This window comes from Sebastes fasciatus, chromosome 7, assembly GCF_043250625.1.
Source record: "Sebastes fasciatus isolate fSebFas1 chromosome 7, fSebFas1.pri, whole genome shotgun sequence".
Lineage (NCBI taxonomy): Eukaryota > Metazoa > Chordata > Actinopteri > Perciformes > Sebastidae > Sebastes > Sebastes fasciatus.
Window position 1 is genome coordinate 29,368,802 of NC_133801.1, and position 27,420 is coordinate 29,396,221.

Here is a 27,420-nt window from a genome sequence, read left to right on the forward strand (position 1 = left end):
GGGGGGTTGGGGGGGGGGTATAGTCTGCCTCACTCATTGATCCTTTATCTGACTGAGGTTTGTGCAAGGTAGAATCTACGGCACCGACCACGGCTCGTCATCAATTTATTTCCAAATTGTTGTACATACTTGTGAGAGTGATTCTGAACAATTTAAGACATTATAGGTTTTTGTGGTTGGGGTGAAAATGTTTTTTGGAAATGACTTGTGTCAGAAATGTTGCAGTGCTTCTTTATGTTATTACATATTGTTGCCGGCAGCACAAGGGTAGATGTATTCTGCATCATTCTGGTCACCTGAGAGCAAAGAAAGAAGAAGAGAGATTTAAAAAAAATTGTCAAACTTGCTTCATGTGTTCAACAGTCTATCACATTTAACAAACGTACGACTGGAAATTACTATTCTGATTACGGGTGTCACGATTCTCCAAATCTAAATTAGGTTGAAAAAACGTGCATGTCAGCGGAAATAAAAAAAAATAAAAATTATTTTTCCGCTAGGCTAATTCATGTAGTGTAAAATTCCATAAACATGCATGAGGTGGCTGGCCTGAGTATTGTAGTGACAGGGACGACCCACATTTCCCATCATGCCTGCCTAGTCCCGATTGCTGGACTTGGTAGATTAAGTTAGCTGTTTTATGTTCCAAAATGCAAATGTTCCTTTTGTTAGTGTTTGTAATGTAATGTGTATGTTCAGAACATGGTGGCTTATGATGGTGATTGTGATTTTTGTGCTGATTTATAGTTTTAACCACGAGTCAAGTAGCTGTTTAATTTCTTGAGTACATATCTACTTTTTATGTAACCTTGGAAGTATAAAACAGTATCAAAAAGTATAAAATAATGAATAAATTGTTAATCCTGCTTTTGTTATCGATGGTTGAAATCAGAAGTTAACTTCGATTGATTTCCTATTTATAATCAGAATCGTGACACCCCTAATTCTAATAACTGTTCAGGTTGTTGTACAGTTCTACTACGGAGCAGAGTTCGTCAGTGTGTGCTGTGGTCTCTGTAAAGGAGGTTTAGGGGCCGTACACATGCTGCGTCTAAAAACTCGCGGAAAACGCCAGTTGTGCTGCTTTCTTTGCTTTCCAATGTGCTTTTGGAGGTTGTGCTCATGGATGTATAAAGATAGCTGGATGCAGTAGCGTTTCCTTTAACCCCGCCTCCCAGCCCTCGCTCCTGCCCTCAGTCTGGGACTCAGTCACATGACAACTTTTAGGTCCTAATGATTTAAATAAGGACTAATCAAGTGGTCGTACTGTGAAGTTGATTTACCAAAAAAAAAAAGAAATTATGTTACAGACGTCTCTTTCCCAATGTAAGTCTATGGGAAAAAGTATTTTTCAGCCCAATGGCATCACGTGACGGACACGGAAGTTGCAGTACCGCCGTTTGGCCACTACCAAAATCTGCTTCAAAGCCCGCTGCTCTTCCTGGGGGCTCGGTTGCACTCCTGTCGCGCCTGCCGTTACTAAGCAACCAAAATCTGCGTGTTGCAATGATGATAGTGATGAAGTTGCGGTAATTCAGCAGGAAGCCTCACTGACGAAACTAAACACAATCAGAACAAAGATACTGTAAATGGATTTCCAGCACCATAAATCCCTCACAGCAGCTTTACACTCGATTTCTCTGTCTCTCGGATGTTGTGCCATCCTCGGTCAGAAAGGGTGAAGCCAGGAAAACAGTCCGTGGCACAGATGGTAATGCTCTGGGTAGTCCTGCACTAAAATGATTAACTTCTCCTCCATATATTTACCACGTAGATTGATATTTGCAGAAGATAGAAAAGATATCTGCCGGCTGTGATTGGTTGTTCCATGTCACATGACATGCGTTTGTGTGCTGCAGTGTTCCAAAAGTTGAACTAAAAAACAAAAAATAGGTCTGTGACGGTGTCGTTCTCGCGTTTGAGCACGCCAGCCGCACGTCTACGAAGACAACAATGGATTTGACCACACAAAAGACGCTTAGAGGACTGATTTACTTGGCTGGTAGTAGTCGTAGATCTTGATCACAGCTGGCTTCAGGTTCTGCACTGGGAGCTCCTGTATGAGGTCTAAGCTGTGGTTGATGGGTATATCCTTTATTAACTGTTGGAAGAAACAGATGACAGTTACAAATCTGAAGAGCATCATCTCTTGTTCCTCACTGTGAATTCCTCTCACCTCCTGTATGTACACCAGAACATGATCGTCCTTTAGTTCAACACGATCCACCAGCAGGGCACCTTTTAGCTGTGAGGAGATGATAATCAGCTGGGTGGTTCCTCAATGAGATGAAAACTTTTCTATTTCTACTAAAGGTGAAAGTTATTCTCATATACTATATACTATGTATACTGTATATATACTCACAGCCTTCAAAGACTCTGGTTGTGGGACAAATCCAGAGAGCATTTTGATATCCAGGATCACCATGTTTGTACTGGTCTCCCTTCCAGTATATCTGTAATACAAGTACCACAAAAATGTGACGTTAATTTGCTACCAAGTTGTAAACAATTCTCCCGTCCGTCCATTAACAGTTACTTAATTCAAGCTGGTAGATGGAGTCAAAAATGTCAGTATTGTTCTGTAATGTGGATCTGCATTGTTGATTGCTTACAGGGACTTCAGCTTCAGAGAGAGTTTCGGTCTTTTGCTGGAGCAGTCGGCCTCTGCCTTGATCTCGACACTGAGAGTGCTGATTTCATGAGGAGTTGGGATGTTATAGCGGAGTGAAATCTGGGAAAGAGGTACACAAGGAAAGTTTAACATTCATAGAAGAATATCGAGTATTTCCTTTACTCACATTTGTTCAAGTTTATGACGCATCAGGATTTACGCCTTGAGAAGTACCATCTTGTTTTCACATGTTAGTTTTATGTTGCTGCGTTTAAGCATCAAACCTGATTGAGCTACCTTTGAATTGGTCGTCTTAGATATAGGGTTGATAACTAACTTTCACATGCATTGACCCCATTGGCTGCTGTGCATACTATCAACCAGTAGGCGATTTGAGGGGGGATTGTGAGGTACATACAGAGAGTGTAGGAGCAGAGGGGTTGTTAGATGAATGTGTTATGTTGCATTCACACCAAGAACAAAGCAAATGTTCGCCTCGCTTTACTCGCGCGTAGTTGTACTGCTAGTATCATTCATGTTCATTCGTGCTACATGCGCCGGAGAGAAGAAGGAGCTTGTCTCCATAGATACCAACAACTTTTCTTTCCACCGTTTCCGCCATCAACCGTGGAAGGAATAACCACTGTTGCTGCTTTGTAGCTTACATCTTGTGGAAGTCCCAGAAATGTAAGAAACCCAAACGCTGTCATGTCTGGATTCATAACATCACCTGGCGGCGAGCTGTATTCGCATACAGGGTCCTTGCACTGTCATTTGCGCCTCATTCACCTCTTTGCATTGACTTTGTATGTAATCGCGTTGCGCAGAAAGTTTGCTTCACTCTTGGTGTAAATGCACCATTAGTCTAGTCTGCCTGACTCATTGACCCTTTATCTGACGGATGTTTGTACAAGTTAGAATCTACAGCCCCGACCATAGACCTAGTTTATCTGTGTATTGATTAACCCACGGCACTGTCCATGGTACAACCTCTTATTTTTAGATCAAACAAAGTATAATGCAGGTGGAGGTGCAATGGAGGTACGGAACATCCAAACTTTCTGTATTCCTACTGAGCTGCTAACATTAGGGCATAGTTATATTAGCAGTGTTTGGGATGGTGTATGTATAGCAAAGAGAACCAGGTAAAGCTGCAGTGACCACTGACCTGCATTACAGCACATGCAGTGCCCTTCACCTCCAGGCTGTACTTTCCTGCCGCGTCCTGCAGCAGCTTCTCCTGGTAGAGCAGTTTGTTGTTCTGGTTCACATCAAATGTCATCTCACCACTGGGAGACTGGACTGTCACTGTGCTGGAACCGTCTGGACTGAACACCAGAGTGGAGTAGAGGGTCAGAGCCTGAAGAGCCACCACTGTGTCCTACAACACACATAAACAAAAATACCAACTACTTTATGTGCTTAAATTTATACAAATGTAAATGTATTGACTTTTGTTTACACATACAACAGCTTTTATATGTAGGAGTTCACTTTTATCAATTTCAGGTTTTAATTGTTGATTTTCATACAGAAATCAATTACGAAAATTACAATTTCAAACAGGACAGTATGCTCAGTGTATGTGAATCGTAGTTAATGGGCTATAACACCGCTGTTGTCCTTGGTCAAGTATAATCACTGACATTAAACTGTTGAGGTATGGGCTCATGTCGCTGTCCTTTGAAAACCATGTGTGTCTAATAGGGCTCGATCGATTAAAATATTTATAAACATTTTTTCTATCTGTTCAAAATGCACCTTAAAGGGAGATTTGTCTAGTATTTAATACTCTTATCAACATGGGACTGGGAAAATTGCTTTATGCAAATGTATGTTTGTATTTATTATTGGAAATCAATTAACAACACAAAACAATGACAAATATTGTCCAGAAACCCTCACAGGTACTGCATTTAGCATACCTTTGTTATCGCATTAACTTTGACAGCCCTAATGTCTAACTTATGTGATTTTGAATTTGTCAGATAAGCTGAAGGATTTAGTATTCCTATATACATTTAGAAAAATCATCCTACTTCATAAGTTAATGAAACAGTTTGAATAAGCTGAAAAATGCATTGCACAGACCTTTGTTCATCATATTTGTACCAGAAGACAATGCAGTACGTTTAATTCAAAGTCCAGCTTTATGCTGTTTGGGCTGCCCGTACCTGTGTGGAGGAGAAGCCTCCATAGTAGTTCTGCTGGCCCGTCAGCCATCTAACGATGCTGCTGGTGTAGCCCAGGTCTTCAGCTGTAGGAGCGGCGCTGAGTTTGGCCAGCAGCACGTAGGAGCTGATTTCCACAGACAGGGAGGCTGACGTGTCTTTTGCTGTCTGAGACCAGTGGAGGAACCCTCCTAAAAACAGCCATCCACAAGCAGACAAACAGGCACAAGGTGAGCTTCATTCACAGTAATGAAGCCAGAATGATTTCCTTTAGGAGGATGACTCACCGTCTTGTATTGCAACAGTGTCTAGGTGCTTCAGAAGGTGAGCACGGGTCTCCATGTCTCCTGCCAGGGTGAAGACGTACGCCAGCAGAGCTGTAGTGTAGGTGTTGCTGAGGTCACTGGTGGTCTCCTTGAGGCAAGACAGGCTCTGGTTCACCACAGGATCCTAGAACAGATTAAAAGCACACATTATAATTAAGGCTGTCAATCGATTGAAATATTGAATCGCGATTAATCTCATGATTGTCCACAGTTTATCGCGATTAATCGCAAATGAATCACATCTTTTATCTGTTCAAAATGTACCTTAAAGGGAGATTTGTCAAGTATTTAATAGTTTTATTTCTTACTTGTCAGTGTAAAAGTTATTGGTTTGTGTATATGTTGTAAAGTAAATTCTTTCCATCAAGCAATTTACAGTTAAAACAGCATGAGATGTTTGTAGTGAAAGGAGTCTACTCACATCTACGGGCTTCTTCATCTCCAAGAAGGCAGCAGTGATGTAGGCACTGAGGGTCACTTCGTCAGACACACCACCCTGTAGAGAGGAAGCATCATACAGACACACAGATCATCACTGCACCTCCAACACCCAGGGGCCACACTCACAGAAGTCATTTTGAGCAGTTTGCAAATGGCGGCAGTGTCCTGTTTCACAAAGGGTTGTCACTCGGAAACTTGCAAATATATTTGTGAGTCCCACGGGACTCTCGAATAATCCTGCATGAGTCGCCATTATCGCATTTGTTTTGATAAGAGAAACCTGTTAAAATGAATATGAGGGGGAATTATCTCATGCTGCAAATTGCTGCTTGCATGTTGCACATTTCGTGAAACTGGCCCCAAGCTGGTATTAGCTACTACTGAGCCATGAATGAAAGTCCTGATGGTGCATTTGTGTTTAACTACTGCTGCAGTGAAGATCAACATGTAACCTCATTTTCATAGAAACTCCAGACGGACTTTAATTACCTTCATTCTGTTGTTAAAGAGCTTTCCTGACTGTTCAAAACAGCCATTTTTTCGTTGTTTATCGGTCAGCCAAACCATAGACTCTTCGAGCTTTGCTGGGTCGATGTAAATGAACGACTGCGCTTTGGCAAACGATCTCAGCACGAAAGCAGTCAGCCTGAGGAGGATATTAAAACAAAATTAGATATTAACTGATGAAATAAGACAAGAGGAAGCACTTCACGATAATTACCACAATATACTAAACATAACATTTATGCAGTTCATGTATTAATTACAAATACTTGAACATGCTTGTGTTCACATAGCGCATTGGTGTTATTATTGTGAAGAACTTATTATGAGTGATAATAGAAGGGGGAAAATCACATGATTTTTTTAAGCAATGTGCTCCAAAGTGTAATTGCATCATCTACTCATCAGTATAGTATAAAGCAGGGGTTCTCAGAGTTGTTGGGGCCAGTGACCCCTTAAATGGTAGAAAAATCTTCCAAAGACCCCTCATTATCGTAACAGCGATTAACCATAATGCTTACTACCATTTGTTCTCTTAGATGCTATTGGAACTATTTGTATTCTGAAACAATTCAGCCGATATACTTCCGACCTGTTTGATAGTGATAAACAGAAACACATTTAAATTTCAACCACGTTAACACCACTTTGTTTTGCCCTGATATTCAGGTGCTTTGTAATCAGATGCTGCTTTAGCTCGGCTGTCGCTCGATATAACTGTCATCATATTTTCTCAATTTAGTTAGTTTGGGCTTAGCGTCACTTGTCGATGTGGACTGACTCAAATATTTCTCCATGCTAGTCAGCTAGCTAGCTGGCTAATAAGCCAAGCTAAGCAGCAGCAGGAACAGTTTGTTGCGCCCTGAGTGAAGCTAACGTCGGTGGTGGTAATGGACACAATATGCTTGTTTTATTGGTGCAAATGGTCCCCATCTGTAGATATGTTCTTTTTAATAATACAACATAATATTATAATTCATAGCAAAAAATTCCGTGGACCCAATGACATGTGACCCCTGGGAGTCCCCGGACCGTACTTTGAGAATCACTGGTTTAAAAGGTATGACTCTGACATAGTAAATATTTTACACCATAATTAATCTTAGTAGATGATTGGTCAGTAATGTTCTCACCAAGTGTTTCCTGTTCCTGATCCAAACGTGCTGTAAGCACCATCATCATGCTTGTAGTTCAGCTGTCTCTGGTATCCTGTATCACAATAGAAACACGCTTATTAGAGCATTTATAAAACACAAATTGTCAGATCTGATTTCATGATTTGAGATAAATTTCTTTACGTTGTTTCTTGTTTCTGTAAGTGTGAATGTACAGATTTAAAGAAAAACAACATTTTGGGTAGGGATGCACTGATCCGACTTTTTCAGTCTGATCTGATACCAGCGTTTAATTAATAAGCTGTATGCCTCACTGTGTGGAAGTGGCAACTTCAGGCTTAACTTTAACATTGATTTCCTAACTTTGTAAAACAAAATGTGACCAATACATACAGAGATATAAATGTATTGAATTGTTATTTATCATTAAAATAATAAATAATGCACCAAAAAGTTGGCAAAAAATCTTCAAAATTATCAGGAATTACAATTCAACTGTAAGCCTTTTTAATGCAGCAACTAATTGGTCAAAACTTAAACAGGAATCAAAATTCCAGTATAAAATGTATATAGTATATAAACATAGAATTTAATTGAACAGGTTGGCCCCATTGTCACCAATATCCAATCCATGTCTTTGAGTCGGTATCGGCCCGAAATGCCTGAGTTTATATTTCAGCTACAATATGAAGTAAACACAGACTCACCACTGGTCAGGAAGTTGGTAGCCTTTTCCTTGATGGCTGGGGTCAGCTGCCGTGTGTTTTCCAGGTACTGGAGGATGTAGATGTTGGGGGCCAGGAGTGCCATGTTCTGCTCCCCACATCCATACGGCATCTTCAGCAGCCCATCCAGGTTGTTCAGGGCTCGGCCCAGAATGTCACCTGCACAAAAACACTGACTCAATGAGACCGAATACGTAACTAACCTGACCTTTCACCACTCGTAGGCTGTTTTCAAATTCATCTGCACGAGGGGGAGATTTTCTCTGTGTAATTAAACACTCAACAAAAACAAATGTATAAGTTTACCCAGGACTGATACTGAAGCACGGGTAGATCCAACAATCACGTTGTCAGGGAGTTCTATGTTTATTTCCTCTGTCAACGCCTCTCCTGTGTGCAGACAGAGAACAAACACTCAGCTCAGCACTAAAACAAAGATTTAACGGATATTTAGTTGGTCATGTACTGAAACAGGTCAAACTGGAAATAAGATATGCCACAAAATTGGGGTTTCTTCCATTAGGTAGATAAAATGTATACAAGTAATGACATTGAAATAATCTGAGACACCTACGCTAAACACAATTAGCATAATCACAATGAAACTAAGTGCTACCTGTAAGTAGTGAATTACATTACTTTTTTGACATGCACTCTACCTCCTCTTAACTTATAGCATTGGGCTGTCCTTTTTCAAACTGTTTGATGGGCCGTGCCTGGTGTAAAACATACTGACCTTTTGGACAGAGCAGCCAGTTGTAGGTCTTTGTCATCTCAGTTCCTTCAGCCTGAGAGGGTCGGAAATTATGTGAGTTCCAGAGTTTCCATCTTGTTAATAGATAAACTTTTGTCATCTTGTTTTAAGGTACCAACCTTTACTATGAGAGATCGTGTGACCACGTCGATACGACCTCTCTCTGGCACGCTCACAATCTCATTGTCACATGATGTGTGGGATGCCACGGCCTCAGCAGTCACTGACACATTCATAACCCCTAAAAAAGATCAATGAACACGGTGTGAGACTTGATTACGATTTTTTTTTAATTGTAAAAGTGTCAAAACAATTTGTCACTGAGGTGGATCTCACTGATTTCATAGAGATGAAAAAGGGTTCCTCCACCTTGGTAGCCTCTAACATTTCCCACCAGTGTGGATGAAAGCATGACTCTCACCTAAGGCTGAGGGGGCCATGGTCCAGCTGAGGGTCTTGCGCTCACTGCCGCACAAACAGGATGTGTACAGGTCACCAGAGAGGGGGGTGAGGGTGTAATCTAAGGATGGGGCTGGAGACACATTGACCTGTTCAAGAAAGACCACAATATATTTAAAAACTGGAGTTTTATGGCAAATGCAAACAACTGTTCAAACTGCAGCACAGTGCTGCACCATTTTGACCTTTCGAAGGTGCATCTTGCAAATGTTTTTGTACCAAATAACAGCAGACATCAAATGATCAAGTAGTTTGAAAACTGACCTAGTTAAGAAAATGAGGATTAATCCAAATATTTACAAGAACCTTGGTAAGTCTGTCATCATGAGTGAGTTGACAGGACCCACAAGAGATACTGTACATGGGTAAAGTTCACCAGTAATCAATTTCAGGTTTCAACCAAGGGGCAACCGCTAGGTCTAAAAAATTGAAGCCAATGCAGAAGTGCCTTAAACATGCATAATTTCTAATGGCCAGCAGGGGGCGACTCCACTGGTTACAAAAAGAAGTCTGATTGTATAAAAGTCTATGAGAAAAGGACCGTAATTCTCACTCGATTAATTACCTCGTAAACATTTTCTTAATGAGTTTATAGCCTCATAATGAAATAGCCGATAAAGCAGGGTATGCTTAGGGCGGGGCTACCTTGTGATTGACAGGTCACTACCACGACATTGCTCAGAGTTCGGTTGTACTAAAAGACACAATTTTTTTTTTTTCCGGCAAGTATATTACAAACAAGTCTTTTATTCGCTAGTTAACATTAGCATCCCCATTAATATCCCAGTTAACATGAATTAAAGATGCTAGCTATCATGGTTAGCAATGGTAACTGGCCCTGTCGGGCCTTGATGCTAGAGTGGACGCTTAGCCGATTCTGCACGTGCTTCCTATGTGCTTCCTACCCCCTGACCAATAGGCATTCCTAACCTTTGGACCATCCGTTCCAGTATTTACATCCAGCTCCACCCTCTCATCCAAATATGGTCACTTCTGGTTCCAAAAAAACAAGATGGGGACCGCCAAAATGCCAATCTTGAGGCTTCAAACCGTTCAAAAGGGTAGTCCACAAACCAGTGGGTGACGTCACAGTGAGTGACGTCACAGTGACTGCGTCCACTTGTTATATACAGTCTATGATTTCAACAATGCTTTAAAAGTCTCTTTGATTCCACCTTGAAAAGGTAGTGGGTAAAGTCATTATCTATTAAAATCAGTTTGATGAGAAACGACTAAGTAAAATAAATTTGGATTCACTGGGTTCATAAATGTATAAAAGGAGATCATCAGCATATAGGAACAATTTATGAGGGAATCATCTGTGTCTATATCTTCAGTCTTGTCCAGTCTCAAATATGTAGCCATGGTGTAACAGCTGGGTCGAGGAGTAGGGGACTAAGACAACAGCCGTGTCTGTTTTTTCTATAAAGAGGGAAGTATTCAGATAAAACAATGAAAAAGAAGCCACAATGATAGATATAGTCTTAATCCTATATCCGTAGTCTATTTTTTGTCCTGATATTTATGATTATGGTTCCAGATAATGCAAATTAAAGATAGTTAGTTTTTCCCTTAGAAGAAAACTGTAATAGCAAAAAGGCCTCCCACAGACAATCTCTGAAGTATTGGTTAATCACAAATAAGGTATTATAAAACCATAAACTTAATAAATATTGAATGAATTTCCATAACATTTGTATATTTACACCCCAAGGTGAATTTGGTGATCTCTTAACTCTTTCATCATCATCAAGCAAAATATTAAATTTGCCCATTACTTTGGTTTATGACCAAAATACCTGCAGAACTAATGACATTCCCATCAGTCACAGCCGTACTTTGTGTTCAATGCTACTTAGCACATGTAAGTATCTTAACACACTAATCTAATGCAGCATTTTCACTGCATGGTACGGCACAGCTCTACTCAACTTGACTTGCTCTTTTTTGGTCTTCCATTAGCAAAAGTGGATATTACCTGGTCCTTTTTTTAATACCACCTTGGTCGAGGTTCCAAGTGAGCTGAGCTGATACTAAAAGGTGGAGTTAAAACACTGCAGACCGCTGATTGGTCAGAGAGAATCATCACTTGTGCCACACGGGACATCTTGCACAAACTCGCCATTTTTAAATAGCCAAGCTACCGTCAATAGCGACCGCAATTTTTGTAATCATTCAACCCAGATTTAAAAAATGTGGCAGCTTGCAAAACTACGGCATACACTTGAAGAAGTGCAGACTTTCCTCTGTCTGGTTGCCGATGAAATGATTTAGCGAGTGTCGCGTTGAAGATGATGTCACGGCAGTTTTAGAATTCCGCCTAAACTGAGGGGGTACTCTTCACATGAGAAAACAAAATAGAGAAAAAGGACCTGGAGCCAGAAGTGAGTTGAGTCGAGTCAAGCCGAACCATGCAGTGGAAATGAGGCACAAGATGGTGAATATGGTAAACATTACACCTGCTAAACATCAGCTTGTTAGCATGCTGATATTAGCATTTAGGTGATGTGAAAACATCCACTACCATGATACAGCTGGTCAGGTAGTTGAAGATGGTTGCCTTCAGTTCAAAGTGCTCTCCTCGGATGATGGAGTAGGGCAGGCTGAGCTCGACGAAGAAGGGCTGGAAGACGGTGATCTCTTTTCGAGGAGCCAAGCCAAAACCCTGAGAGGACAGACAGAAAGCCTCCGTCTCCCAGGTGGTGATGGTGTCTGGGACAGTGAGGGACACGTCCTTTGTTCCAGAATCTCTGAATCAGCAGATACACAGAGACACATTCTGTGAACTTGAAAAACATACTTTCATGATTCAGATTAGTCAAAGAAAAAAAATTTTTATTAGATGATTAATACGTAGGCTTTATTGCAGTAACAACAGCACATTATAGTTACTGTGAGCTAAAAAATTAGGGATGCACCGATACCAATACTGGATCGGATATCGGGTTGATACTGACTCAAATAGCTGGAGCAAATATTGGTGACAATGGGACCGATCTATACACTTCCATTTCAAGTTTATATACTATACATATATACTGTATTTAAATTCCTGTTTAAGTTTTGACCTAAAAGTTGCTGCATTAAAAAGGTTTACACTTGAATTATAATTCCTGTTAATTATGAAGATGTTTTACCAAGTTGCTGGTGTATGATTTATTATTTTAATAATAAAGAACAATTAAATACTTAAATATCAATGTATTTATTTGTTACATTTTGTTTCAAACAGTTAGGAAAGTAATGTTTAAGTCAAGCCTGATGTTGCCTTACACATAAAAGAATGATTCCAGTCACTTCCACACAGTGAGGCATACAGCGTATTAATGAAACACTGGTATTGGCTTGGTACTCGATATAGGCTGATACCCAAAGCGCAGGTATCGATAACGGTATTGTGTCTGAAATAGTCAGATCGGTTCATGATCCCTACTAAAAAAAAATTCTAAATGTGAAATTGCTTCATAAGATGCATTCTTGAGATCTCAGAAAGTCAGAAACTCAAAGAAATTAGTAATACAGGGTTCCATGTTGCTTAAGAAATTCTGGCAATTTTCTTAATAATTAAATCATTTTCCTAAGCATCACAAACATCCTTAAATTACTCTTTGAGCCATGAGGTTAAATAAAAAATAAAAAAAAGTCTAGAGGAGAAGTTTCAGTAAATTATTTTCATGCCATTCATGTGTACAGGGGGACAGCAGGAAGTCAGAGAGAAGGACTCTAGTGCACATTCTCTTTGGGCCCAAAAATGCACTCAAATACACTCATTTCATGACAATCAAAACCCTTCGTGGCAAAAACTCACCCAACTTCCACCAGGTCCCATATCCAGGTCTCGGGGAAGAAAGTGCGGACGGTCACTATTGGTGGAGGAGCAGAATAGCCACCTCCCCCAGAACCGAACTGTACCTCACTCATGGCTACCATAGGAACATCGTAATTTCGAGACATAGTATCTGAAAATAAAGCAAAATGTTCCATCAGAAGCAGAGGAAAGCAATTACACAGTGATCTGTTCTAATGCTGGTAAATATTTAGCATGTGTCACTTGATAGAGCAAAAAAATTAGTCACCATAGCTGTGGCCCTGGTGGTATTCTCTTCCTTTGAACTTGAGGCATGTAGGCACTCGGATAACCAAATTTGTTGCCATCTTCATCCCTACATTCTAGATGATACAACAACATACAGGCATCACTGAAACGTTGATTAAATGTGCAACAACAAAATATATTAGTATATTCTTTATATTGTACATTCATTTATGTTCAGGAAGTACCTGGAAAACCGTAAAAGCATCATGCCTATCATCGGGATTTGGCAAAATGTATCTTCTCGGTCTCACATGCAAGCATTCTACACGATCTTGAGCGTCATATGGAATGAAGGATGCTTTTCTGACAGGTAACAAGTCAAATATCTGAAAAGAAAAGTATGGTTCAAAGCTATAAAGTGACAAATGTTTGAAACGTGGATGTAAAGTACATTTGTCAAAATAGTGCCTTGATGTGGGTCAATAGTGGCCTACTACACCCACTAGTAGGTTTTATCATCTATTCACATGCTAGATCACTGAAAGAAGTTATAAAAGAACACGACAGCGACCTCTAGCAACCATAGTAATTATGACAGGAGCAGAAAAGGAAGCCAGGCACTGTAGTATAGACAGTGTGAAACTCCACAAGGGGTGGATGTCGGGGATGATGGATGGGAAACAAAACACAGTGTTTTCACCCAGGAGACTGGAGTTCGCATCACGTGTGAAACCAACAATGTGTAGTTGTGTTCGTGTTCGTAGTTATTTTAACTCAAAACACAATGTTTTTCACTAAACTTAACAAATTGTTTTTTGTTGCCTAAACCTAAAGAAGTTGTAGTTTTGTTGCCTAAATCTATTGAAGTTTTTTTTTTTTTCATAAACCTAAAGAAGTTTTTATTTTTTCCTTCATTCAGTTTTACAACGTGTTCGAACGTGTCTTTGAAGTTTCACTTTCACAACATAGTAGGTGTAGTAGGCCCCTAATGACCCACATCTACGGTTGCCTATAGCGACTGATAACGCCTGTTTAATGGCTTGATAACAGTCTAATTGGGTGCAGCGATACACCTCACAAATGTGATCATAACTTGTTCCTATAGCACTTTCACAACAGCGTTCTTACAACTGGGTAAAAATAACTACACAATCAGCACTGAGCTGCATTGAACAACTGTATTAGGCTTCACAGTTGGTAACAATGTACTGCTGGTAGAGGGAGAAAAGGAAGAAAGAATGAACATGACACAAGGAAATAGCAGCAGAGTAAAAACTATAACCTCTGCGTGACCGATGAAGTTAATTTGCAAAAGATTATGTAGAGGGAACATTAATGATGTATGCATCTATTTGTGGTTGATTCCAGCAGTTACCTTGTCTGCATCCAGAGTCTTCCCTGGCTCCTTGATGAGGACGCTCTGGTCGACAGCGCTCACCCCACAGAGAGAGTCTGGCTGGGCCGTCACACGCAGGGTGGTCTCCTCTCCAGGGACAGCTGAGGACGGAGAAAACTCCAGCGACACCTGACACACACAGAAAAGACACATCCCACCATCTGGACTTTAGTGGTAAAACCCAATGATCTTTTTAACCTCACACAAATGTGTACTTTAGTCTAAAAAACATCTCCCTGATTGATTTTTAATCATAGGGCCCTTTTAACCCTCTGAGACCCGACTTTAGCGTCTTTCAGAGGCTGTAGGAGGTTCAGTTTTAGAGCTAGAGTGAAGATACAGATATCATATGAAAGTAGAAAACCTAAGGAATAAAGCTGCACAGTTAGGCTAAATTTTGGGGAGGAAAAACTGCCATGGTGTTTTTAAAAGGGGTTCACTTGACTTTTGACCTCAAGATATGTGAATGAAAATGGCTTCTATGGGTACCCACAAGTCTCCCCTTTACAGACATGCCCACTTTATGATACTCACATGCAGGTTTTTACATGCAGTATAAATGTTTTATTTTCCCCTATTCTAAAATGGTGTATTTAAATATTTCTGCATACGGGGGTCCCTAAACAGTCTTGGAATTACATAACTTGGGTATCACTGTAAAGCTGAGACTCTTGTGGATCCAATGAGCTCAACTGTATTCATGTGTGATGATGTTAGTCCCCATAGTGGCCATTTCATTGTAGTGAGATCATTTTTTTAACTTGGACCTCACTGTATAAAATGACCTGTGGTGACCTCTAGGATAATCACAACCTCATGAAACTGTACAGCCACAAACTAGAGACCTAGAGCATTCACAGGATGGATGGCTTAAGTAGATTGACAATAAGGGGGTTTCTGAGCAGTTTACAGAACAGAAGTGCTCGCCATCCAATCGCAGAAACATACAATTGTTGCAGAAATCTCCAAATGTCAAAAGTTTTTGATCCCAAATCAGAGCATGGCTTTTTCTATGGTGTTCCTCGAGATTTTGGTGTGGTAATGTGGTATTATGGAGGGATTATTGATCATTTTATAAATTCTTGATTGGTAAAAAATTGTTAAATTTAGCACCAAATCTGTGTAACAAATGGTATCAACCCATATTTGCTGCAACAACTTATGAGACATAATAGAGCATGTGAATGGAAGTCATATACTTCTATCATAATGTTCTAAGCCCTTATATACTTTCAAAATGTATTTTAATTAATTAATTGAATTATGTTTGTTTCTTATTGATGACTAGAATAATTTGACACACAGTGCTGCATCTCAAATTAATCTCCAGTTTCCTAGCTTTCAGATGATTTACTCCACTTCCATTTTACATCTACTGCTGACCTGCTATCTCCCCCTAAAGACTCCATGTACCCCCCTAAAAAAGACAAAGAAAATGGTCTATTGTGGGTCTCAGAGGGTTAATGAAATTAATTGAAACAGATATCTGCATATGAATGCAGATATCTATGGACAACGGGACAAGATTTTGGTATCGAAACGTTCTGGTTTCCGTTTGTAGTCCGAGTAGTATTGACCAATCACTTCACGTTTGAGTGGGTTCTGTTTGAATGCAGGTAAACAGTCCGTGTGAAGAGTAAAAGAGGTGGAACGCATTGGCCCAAATGCAATCTCAGAAATGAACAACTATCGTCTGACAATGACATAGCTTTTTATTAGCTAAGAAATAAACCATTAACTGAGTGTAAACTGGCTACTTGTGAAACAATCTGGTCGTAGACGTCGTCTCTCAACTCTATTCTCACGTCTCAAGTTGCTAATCAGACTGTAAGTAATGAGCAGCACATGGAAAAGAAAGTCTTGGCCCAGATATCGGTTATTTTCACCAGAACCCCCACAATATTGGCTGTTGCCCCTAAAAGTTTATCTAAGTTTATTTAAGTATTGAAGTAAATAGATAACAACTGGCAGATCTTTTGTTTTGACACAGGGCTACATATCGTGATGTTTTGTAACACAGCTAATATACACTTTGATTCGACAACTACGTCTGATGAGAACAGTCACACCTTCTCCTCATGCTGACCTTGTGAGCAAAGCATTTCTCAACGGAGAAGTCGGCACTGTGGGCGATCACAGTCTCACTGGGGAGGATGGCGTATGCCACAATCTGGACGTCTGGTGCCATGTCCGGAGACACTGCCAGCTTAAAGGACACATCACCCTCATTCACTGAAACAACAAACCAACTGTTATGAACGACAGTCACCTCTCACATTACCTCCATAGGTCATTAAAACAGAATTATTTGGCCATGCTCATTTAAAGGGTCATTTTCAAGACATCAAACTTTGCTCACCTGATTTATCCTGCACTTCAACCTGCTGAACTCCTTGCATGACAATAGCTCCTCTGGATAAGACCTGGAGAATTTGAGAGAAAATGACACAAAGAATGAGTAATGTAGTAAAAACTGACTTCCTTAAACAGCAGATTACAACATTGTTCTGGTGTGTGGTTATTTATCATGTTATTAAAGTCCAGGTAAAGCAAAAATAAATATGTGTTCTGAGTCTGACAGAAAAATGTGTTATTAACCACCCAGACAAATTTGAATGATTAAACAAATTGCCAAGTATATAAATTAGTTTTAAAATCTTAATAAGCTGTATACAGAGGTGAAGTCCCTCCCCTTCCGATGGACCCCATGGGACCTTATTTAATAATACCTTTTTGATCCCATTTGAATTGCGCCATGAATCGCACATATGATATTTGTCAATTTAAAACATAATTTTGCAAGTCAAGAAAGTCTCAGTTTGTCGTTTTATCATTCAGTTTTGTGTGAAACCGCTAAGTGAACTACATCTCTCGTCCCGCACAATATACGTCACCAACACTAGCTATAGCTAACTTAGCTATATTCCACGCACAAATGTAACGTTATTTTACCTGATGTGTTTTATCCTGCGACTCCTGGTCTTTTTATCAGCCGGGAAGAGAAAGAACGAGCGAAATCCGTTGCTCTTGTGAGTACATCCCAGTACGAGACACACAATAATTGTAGCTTCGGCGAGAGAGACGTCACTTACGCAACATTTGGGTGTGACATCTTTCTAAATACGTTTTTTCACAGTCTTACACTTCAACAGTTTTACAGCAAACTGTGACTTTTCTTGATCTGCAAAATTTTGTTTTAAATTGACAAGCATCATATGTGTGATTCAAACGGGATCAATCCCATGGTGGTCCACTGGAAGGGGTGGGACTTTGCCTCTCTACTGATGCCACTGAAACCACGCCCAATTGCAGGTGAGGGTTGATTACATATACAGTTACGGTATATACTACACTGGTCATCTCACACTGCTGCGCACCCCTTTTGCTCCATGAGCAGAGCATTTGGACCAGAGACTTCCGCTGGCGGAGCCGGCTAACTTCCGGTTTAGCCCTACGCTAACTTGAATGTGGATAAAATAATTCAATCGTGCTGCTCTTCTAGACTTGCCAAATGTTATTGGACCAAAACAAATCTCGGATTGTACTTTACCCGGACTTTAAGTACTTAATGGAATATGTTTATCTTGTTCATGTCAAAAGGTTTGCCTTACAAGTTTAGTGTGTCAGACATCAATAAGCTTGTTTGGCTAAAAAACAGTTGCTAAAAAAAAAAAACCCAGATCTGGGGCCAGTCTCACGATAGTCAATGATATAACTATTCATTCCTGCAGTAAAATGTATTAAAAGGGGAACTCCACTGATTTTACACATCTAAACAAGGTATAGATTGCTACAGGAATGAGTCCTAAAACCCGGAAATGAGTTCGCATTTTAACACTTCCGGTTCCATCGTCTGGAAGTCAATGGGTTATTAGTTAGATGCCTGAAATAAGGTCAATGGTTAACACAAGCTGAAGAGATTTTAACTTTTTGTTATACGACATAAAATACATCAATAAATAGCCCACTCGTGACTCTTGAAACTTTTATGTGTCTTAAAAAAGGCGGTTGCTAACAAGTGGCTAAATGAGACTACTAAACGTCATCACGCCGACTCGTCCGCCTTTACAGCCTCGTTGTGTATATTTGCGCTCATGTAACCGTGTTGTAGTTCGTCTTTAGCCTAACGTTAGCTTTTTACTTCTGGTGATTCCATTTACACTTCATAAATCATAAAAAATGGTGTTCATTTGTGAAGATTATCTTACTGAATAAAAACAAAACAAAAATCCCATTGGCTTTTTTTCAAGGTAACCCAGGGCGATGCTAACTTCCTGGTTGGCCTACAAAAATACCTCATCCCTGGAGCTCTCTATATCTCTCTCTGGTTCTGCTTCATCAATTTTAATCATTTTTTCTAAAAATTTGACCGTGATTCTATAAGTGTTTAATTGCATTAGACTGGATATTTAGCTTCGCCAAGTGTGCTCAACTCCTAATATTAGGATAAAAGTAGTGGGTGGAAACTTTTCTTTGGCAGATTTGCTTTACAGTGTTTCCAGAAGGCCTACAGTGCTTGCCCTGTAAACAATTAACCAGGGTTAACCCAAATGTTGAATGTCAAACTTTGCCTACTATTACCCAATATAGTCCAGGCGTAAATGTTACTATGTAGCACAAAAACACAAAACCTCCTGGTTAACATGGTTTTGGTGTCTCCAGTCTCACCAGGTTAGTTGATCAAGTGTGTTTCATTTCAGCTAGTAATCTGATGTAAAGGTCATTTTAAAACCATTTTCCACATGTCTATGTCTCTGAAAGAGAACTGGTGACAAGGCGAGATGATGTTCACTCACCAAATACATCATATCCACAAAGCCCTGGGCCTCTCCAACTACAGTGTAGTGGATGGAGATGTCTTCTTCTTTGTCACAGGCAAGTGGGTTATCCTTCTTCTTCACGTCCAGAGAGCTGACTGTTTTAGTATCAGGAGAAGACAGTTGGGCCATCGACACTGTGTGATCTCCAGTCTCATAGTATGCTATTCTGTAAGGATTGTAGCTCATTTTTGGAGAGATGCTCACCTAGATGGCAGAAAAGAAACACTATAAATGAGCTCATGGTTGTTGAGGTAGAAGAAAGCTTCACTTCTTACAGCCAAAGCAAATGTTTAGGTTTAGAAGTAGTAAACTCTTCCAAATCTCAAGTCACTGTGTTTGTGACGTAAGTGCGACTCAAGTCTAAGTTGCAGACTCGAGTCCCTATCTCTGCTAAAACGTGGGCTACAAATATATAGAAGTATGCCTGCAGTATAAAAACTATGAAACTACTAGTTTACTGAAAGTATACTTTAAAGTGCACTTTCATGAACTATAAAGTTGACTGCAAGTATATACAAGTATACTTACAGTATAAAATCTATGAAATTAATAGTTTACTGAGAGTATACTTTAAAGTTTACTTTCATTAACTAAAAAGTGGGCTACAAGTATACAACCAGTAAACTATCTGTTTACTTAATGTATAATTGCAGTACAAACTAAAACTTGGGTGTAAACTATTTATGTACTCAAAGTTTACTATTCTTACACTTAAAGAATACTTAAAAGTATACTTTTATAAACTAAAAAGTGGGCCAATTTAGTCCCAAGAAGTATTAAAGTAGTACATTTACAAGTTACAAGTATAAACTTGAAGTATACTACTTTTTCATAAGGGGCCACTTGCTACGATGGTGGCACCTTGTTCAGTTGCAGCATATTGAGAAACCATTTTAGGTTTCAGCTCTTGGACTGGTTGTCATCTTAATGAAAGGGTTACGATGTGACTAACAAATGTTGAATTACAGATATCAGTTCTAGTCTTACTTACGTAGAGGTTGATGTCCCCTTTAAAGTCAGCTGTGCTCAATGAGAAAGTGGCGACACCATCGCTATCAGTTGTGAGATTCTGCAGCAGACGTGCTGACCACCTTTCACCCTCAAACAGGTGCACCGGCATGCCAGGAATGGGCGTATTATTGTAATAAACTGCTTTAATCTGTTGGAAGCACAACGGTGTATCACTGAGAATGCACATTGCTTTGTGTATAGAATCACACTGAAGGAGTGACGTTAACATGCACTTACTTTTCCCTCTACATCGGATCCTTGGTGATAAATCTTGGGTGTGTCAATGAAGGACAGCTTTCCAATAACATATGAAATCTTTATGTTCTTCTCTTGTGGGCGTGTAATACCTGTACAAGAAGCATCCATGTCACAACTACAGTATGTGTATGACACATTGTTATAATACATGGCATTGGAATTGTCTTGGTAAACTAACTCTCTTTTAAAAATATAAATATAATATGAAATAGACTTGCCTGTGCCCTCCTCTTCCACTTCGGCTCTGACTTCCAGTGTATCTATCAACGCCTTTTGCGCCATTTTTGTGAAAGTTGACATCATGAACATAAAAGTGGCACAGCCTTTCTTGTCCGCCTAAAAAACACAATGAAATAAAATGAAATACATTAACACATTAACTTTCAAACTAACATTACCTTTTCACACATTACTACTGTAGCTTGAAGTTATTATTTAGCTAATGTTTGCTGCTGCCTGAGGGAGAGTGTCAATCTACTGTTTATAGTAGAATATAGTATATAGCTCGGTACAGTTCTTAACTCATGGAATTGCTCTGATACTTATCTTAAAATATGATGTGAAGATGACTCCAGCCTTGAATGGCAATGATAACCCAAACAATTCACAAGTTGCCTCATACGCTCCAGTATTTCATTATTATTTATGGAGCATTGCTGTATGGATCAGGAAGCATGCCATCTTTGGCTATCAAAGACCATCTTTGAACTGAGACAGAGGTTATATTCTGTCTTTGTATGTTATTTTGTGACTATGTGTAAAGTTCCCTTCTTTAAGTTCTGTACTTTAACTGAGCAGCAGCTTCATCTGCTGGTGAAGACTGTGAGATGCAGTTGAAGCTCCCAAAAAAGCCAGTAAGCTTGATTTAAATTTGTTTTATGTCAAACTACTATTTCCATGGTCAAAAATGAACTTTTATGCTCCTCCATTTGTACATTAGACTGAAAAGATAGATAGGGTATCCAGACATCACAAAATATTATGAGCGATTGTTCCAATCCCGAATCCTATCCTGTTTGTCCCGAAGATTAGACTAAACCCGAGTTTTGATTAGTTAATAAGTCTAATAAAACATTAAAAACAGATTGTTGTGAAAGATTATTTTGGCGTTGCCCACAGATGGGCACTGTTATGTCTGTAGCCCACATGAATTATAGCTGTTGTAGTTTTTTGCTAGCTGTGTACAGTAGTGCCACAAATTGATAAACAACTATGAAAGACAACACGTTACTGCAGGTACCAGGAGGAGTGGGGAGGGAAATACTCGTGGATCATTGCTGCCTTACAAGATCCAAACAAAACATTTTGCAAAGTCTGTAGGAAAGAATACTACTATTATTATTACTACTGTTCGTTAGGGATGGGCGGATCGATACTGTGGTATCGATACTTTGTTTCTCACAAGCTACTCATTTGGTATCGATTCCTTTAAAAAGTATCAATAATACAATTATAGAAATTAAGGCTGTCAAAGTTAACGCGATAACGCAAATTAATTTAAACACCACAAATTTCTTTAATGCATTAATGCATCTTGCAATTTGTAGGTTGCAGCGGGCTCAGTTTTAAAGAGTGAAGATACTGACATCATATGAAACTAGAAAACCTAAGGAACCTCTGGAAGGAGGCTAAATAACCCTCCAAACAAAGGGGTCCCTTGACCTCTGACCTCAACATATGTGAATGAAAATGGGTTCTATGGGTACCCACGAGTCTCCCCTTTACAGACATGCCCACTTTATGATAATCACATGCAGTTTGGGGCAAGTCATAGTCAAGTCAGCACACTGACACACTGACAGCTGTTGTTGCCTGTTGGGCTGCAGTTTGCCATGTTATGATTTGAGCATATTTATTATGCTAAATAATAAATATATACCTTAATTTGCATAAAGCATATTTTCCCACTCCCATGTTGATAAGAGTATTAAATACTTGACAAATCTCACTTTCAGGTACATTTTGAACAGATAAAAAAATGTTTGATTAATTTGCAATTAAATATTTGAATTGATTGACAGCCCTAATATAAATACAAACGTGGGTGGCTACAACACTTTCAAACGTTTTCACTACTTTTGTATAACATTTGTGCCAAAACAGCCCTGAAATATTTAGCTGACCAGTGTCACATGACTGTGGAAACCAATGTGACATCAGAATCTAGCGCACAGCGGCGAACAGTCGCAAACTTCTACATCAAACATGTGAGAGAATGGCAGAAAGGAAATGTAGCATTGCTCATTATTTAATTATAGTATTTCTGTAAAATACTGGACTCTTTTTTTGGCACAAACATTTTTATTTAATTGTACTCATAATTGTGTTTTATTGGTATCAGTATTGGTATCGGTATAGATATTGTTAAAAATGTAACAAAAAGTATCGGTATCGTATCGACTTAAAAAAGTTTGGTATCGCCTGTCCCTACGGTTCGTTGACTCTGAATGTAATGTACTGGAGGCCACGCCCATTGTGGCCACGTGAGCACGCCCGGCTCCAACTCCCCTGTCCCGAATCTCACCCATTCTCATCTGGTCACCCTAAAGATAGATGACAATATATCTAATCTAATGTAGTGTTAAATGTGCACAGTATGTTCCAGTATACATCCATTCTGTAGCAGAATATGTAAGGTCTATATTTATATGCATCTTCTTTCAGCAGACATGAGACTGTAGCAACTGTACCTGCTTGGTCTCCTCGTAGCATGGGGCAGTAATACCGAAGATTCCACCCAGATCATCAAGGTTGATTAGATCTGCTCTACTCATGTAGCTATTAAGAGGTCGGCACACCTTAATTTTAACACTGCCTGGCACAGGCTGTCCGTATGTATACCTATTAGATAGACATAGAAAAAAAAACAGTGTAGTTGAAAAGGAGCCATTCACTCTCCAATCTGGACCCATTTTAGATTATTTAAGAGTGTAATGAGCGAAAGAGCTTTTACTTACGTTGCACATACTTCAGCTTTGATTTCTTCCTGATCAATACTTACTTCATCGGTTACATCTAGTTTTACGTCAAATTTAGGCAAAACTGGGGACCAAATATAATTATTAGCATTCTTGTTTCATTACAAATGGATTGAAACGCAAGGTAAAATAAAAGAACTTACCATATTTCTCTACCTTGAAGCTGTGATGTCTTTTAGTTGACCCAATCGACACAGTAACTTTGTAGGTTCCTTCACGGGCCTCAGAGTTCAAGGCGTAAGAAAGCTGCAGTATCTTACTGTTGGATGTTTCATTCAACCACTGTCCAATCCGGTTGTTGTTAGCATCCTAATGAATAAAATAAATGAGAAGAGCATGTATTCATGACAAAAATAGGAAACTCATGTGAATACATGGAGAGCATGTTGATTGTTTCTTTTTCTTGTACTTGTTGACTCTCATTGTGAAAAGCATCACATGTACTTTTGAAAAAGCTTGAAGCAAACACTTTCATAACACTATTTGAAACTACTCTCAAACAGATTCTGATCAATGTATTGGCAGGCTATTAGTGCACAGTCAGATATATTGGCATCAGCGTATACTGTCTGTCACTAGATATACAAAGAAATTACAGCAAAAATAAAGTATATATATCCTTTTTTAAACCAAGTTTAATGCAGTTTCTGCAATCTTAACTTATTAGCTTTTATAACAACAACAACAACAACATATTTTTGTCAAACTACATTAATAACTTGATTTAAGTAGGTTAAGGGAAAAATAAGAACAAAAATGCACCATGTAAAACATGATTTTTGACTTAAGATGTTTTGTTTCCAAGGTCGATACTTACTGTCATCATTCAGAAATGCCCTGTTCAAGTTGTTCAGTGTAAAATATCCTGCCACAGTACCTACTGTATATTTATCACTCACAACTTGATATCAGAATCAAACATTTCGGAGCACATGAAAGTATACTAAATATACTTAAATTAAGTGAACATCATTACACCTTTTTTTTAGCTGGGGTGCACATGGAATTATATAAAGTATACTTAAATTAAGTGACCTTCAGTGTGTGTCCAAGTTTGGATAGTTTTATTATTAGTCTTACCTCAATTTCGATGATATTGTACTGCAAAAAAGAAAGAAAGAGGGAGATTTGTTAAAGGTCAAGCTGGTTTATATTGCTCTCGTCATACAGTGTGCTAATGAGTTCAGTTTAAGGTGATTCACTGCACGTCATTTTTCATTAAGAAATCATTGGTTCAATGGTGATGAGCAGGCAGTGCTCGGATGTTTTACAATCTACAGGTATTTACTGCAGAGGCCAACACAAACTTCAGCTCTTGTATTGATGATTTGAAAATATGAAACATGTGACATACATTAACATAAAAAGTATTGTCTTCAGAGTATGTCATTCGGAAAAAACATACACAGTTCTATTTAATCTTTAGTATATTTCCACTGTTATTACCAATTCAAATGAGATTATGTGCAACAACATGTTGCAAAATGAGAAACTAGTGTTAGGGGTTGATGGATTTATCACTGGGTCAACAAACATGTTGGAAGACCTTCAGCGCAGTACAGGCAGGTTTACCTAAAGGGGCTGTGGTTGTACTATTGAGCCAGAGCTTCAGCGTGGTTCATGACTGAGATCTAAAGAAAGGAGAGACTGTTCAAACACTCACCAGCTGACTGGCAGGTCTCATCTTAGTGTCCAGTGTGACGACTCTGAAATGCACTGGGAGAAATGCAGAGAGACTTCATGAAGCTTTTACAGCTCTTCTACAGCAGAGGTAAACATCCTCACAGGCTAGTGAAACTGATCTTCTGACAACTCAGACATTACATCATTACTATCAAATTTACAAGTTAGGAAAGGTTAGAATAATAGATAATTTACTAATGGCATTTACATTATAGCCCCTGTTGTCAGCCATAAACTGCAGTCAACGTCACCGTGTCACAGGGGTCACAGGGGTCACAGGATGTGTTTACTGATTTATTGCGGGTACTTTCTGGCCGCACCGCGCCGCTAAAAGTTCAACGTTTTCCAACTTTTAGTTTGGCTGCACTTCGCTGCAGAATCAAAAGGCCGCAGCTCGCTGAACTCTGGAGCGGCCGCTACAGCTTTTCATAGACTTTGCACGGCAGCTTGCCGCAGGCCGCACTTCGGCGCTGCTTTTAAGGTGCGATAGCTCACATGTTTTTAATGAATATTGTAAATGTTTGACATTGATATCCAGAATGGAGGGACTTCTGTGCTCCTAACTGGTGCAGCAGGAAAACAGCAGAAATTTCATATATGCCAACATAACTTTTTTCATATGTTAACGTAACTTTTTTCACATAAACTAATGTTAATTTTTCAGATATGCTAACCTAACTTTTTTTCATGTAAGCCTCGTTATTTTTTCATATATGTTAACGTAACTTTTTTCATATGAGCTAATGCTACTTATTCATATAGCCTAAGCTAAATGTTACTTTTTCATATTATTGTGAACGGAACTTTTTTCATATAAGCTAAATCCTTCTATAAACAGCATGGTACCATATTGTGTACAACATCATAGATCATCAGTTCGTGGTTACCTGTTTGTCCAGGGAGGTAGATTGGTTTATCTGTTTGGACGAATGTCATTGGTTGATAGACATTGATCTGGACTTTCCTGACTTCTTTTGAGTAAAATGTGTCGCCTTTTACCTCCACCTCGAAATTATGCACTGCTCCATTCTTCACTAACGGAACCTGTGACAGAAACATATTTCATAGACACCAAGAGAGCCATTGCCTTACTGAAAAAAACACTTTATTATTTTATACCGTGTACTTTGTGTTACAAATCTGTGTGTCTTACTCTATGTGTGAGTTTTGTATTAAAACATGTTCAAAGAATGTTGTGTAAATGAGCAAATGAATCAAATCTGGAGAACTGACCTGAAACTGAAGGCAGGCATGGAAGTCTTCACTGGACGACTGCTTGAGGAGGGTTGTATTCGCCTCTTGGGACATCAGAGTGACGGTCATGACCAGAGTCTCGTTGGGATGCAGGAGACTCGCACAGAATTTGGTCTCAGTTCCAGCTTCAAGAACCGCAGGAATGGCTACCATGTACTGCCTACAGCCACAGAAACATACACACACAGTAGATCTCACTGGATCTGGCATGGACGAAACTCCAACACAGAAGATTATGCAGCAAAAAAAATCATTACCCGAGATTTATATTCATTCAATCACACGCCATTATTATTTGTTTGGACAGTACAAGTAAACTTACGGTCCTGTCACTGCTTCCCCCACACACATCCAGCTGAAGAAGACACACAGGGTCCATGTCCACATCTGAAGCCCAGGACGACCCATGACTGATCGAGATGATCCTGAGTGGAACTATTCAGAGTCAGCATCTCTTAAATAGCCTCTGATGGAGAAACCCACCCCCGCATCACACACACACACACACACACACACACACACACACACACACACACACGCACACGCACATACACGCACACACACACACACACACACACACACATACACACACACACAGACACACACACCTACCCACTCACTTAATCATCATGAACCTCCCCGCCCAATTGATTTCCAGGTATTTCTTAAGTCAATCATTTCTAGACTTCATGTTGTTTAGGTAGTGTGTAGGGCTAACTGCAATTTTAATGGTAATAATAATGAAAATGTGAAAATGCCATTTTTCTACAGAAAAGCTGTAGTCAACTGTTTGCGTAAATCCATTGGACGTATCATTCTTACGGTAAGAGGAGTTCTGCAATAATGCCCTTTAACCAGCGTGGTATAATTGATTT

The 27,420-nt window shown here is 39.4% G+C and overlaps 1 protein-coding gene across 1 annotated transcript; it reads right to left on the minus strand.

Moving 5' to 3' along the window:
* Positions 1-27,018, minus strand: LOC141770535 (alpha-2-macroglobulin-like). Its single transcript, XM_074640157.1, has 35 exons — positions 26,868-27,018; positions 26,525-26,705; positions 26,179-26,335; positions 25,272-25,324; positions 24,689-24,709; positions 23,752-23,917; positions 23,588-23,672; positions 23,321-23,471; positions 20,849-20,966; positions 20,610-20,719; positions 20,353-20,520; positions 19,338-19,565; positions 16,901-16,964; positions 16,628-16,773; positions 14,521-14,670; positions 13,391-13,531; positions 13,186-13,279; positions 12,918-13,068; positions 11,634-11,859; positions 9,072-9,198; positions 8,770-8,891; positions 8,633-8,684; positions 8,203-8,286; positions 7,879-8,055; positions 7,190-7,265; positions 6,042-6,198; positions 5,533-5,607; positions 5,073-5,235; positions 4,789-4,976; positions 3,783-3,995; positions 2,616-2,734; positions 2,366-2,456; positions 2,177-2,245; positions 1,996-2,101; positions 1-296 (listed from the first exon to the last, which is right to left on the minus strand). Exons 1-35 carry the CDS (start codon positions 26,951-26,953, stop codon positions 241-243), a joined length of 4,371 nt encoding a protein of 1,456 aa, XP_074496258.1. The 5' UTR covers positions 26,954-27,018; the 3' UTR covers positions 1-240.
* Between the last annotated feature and the right edge of the window lie 402 nt (positions 27,019-27,420).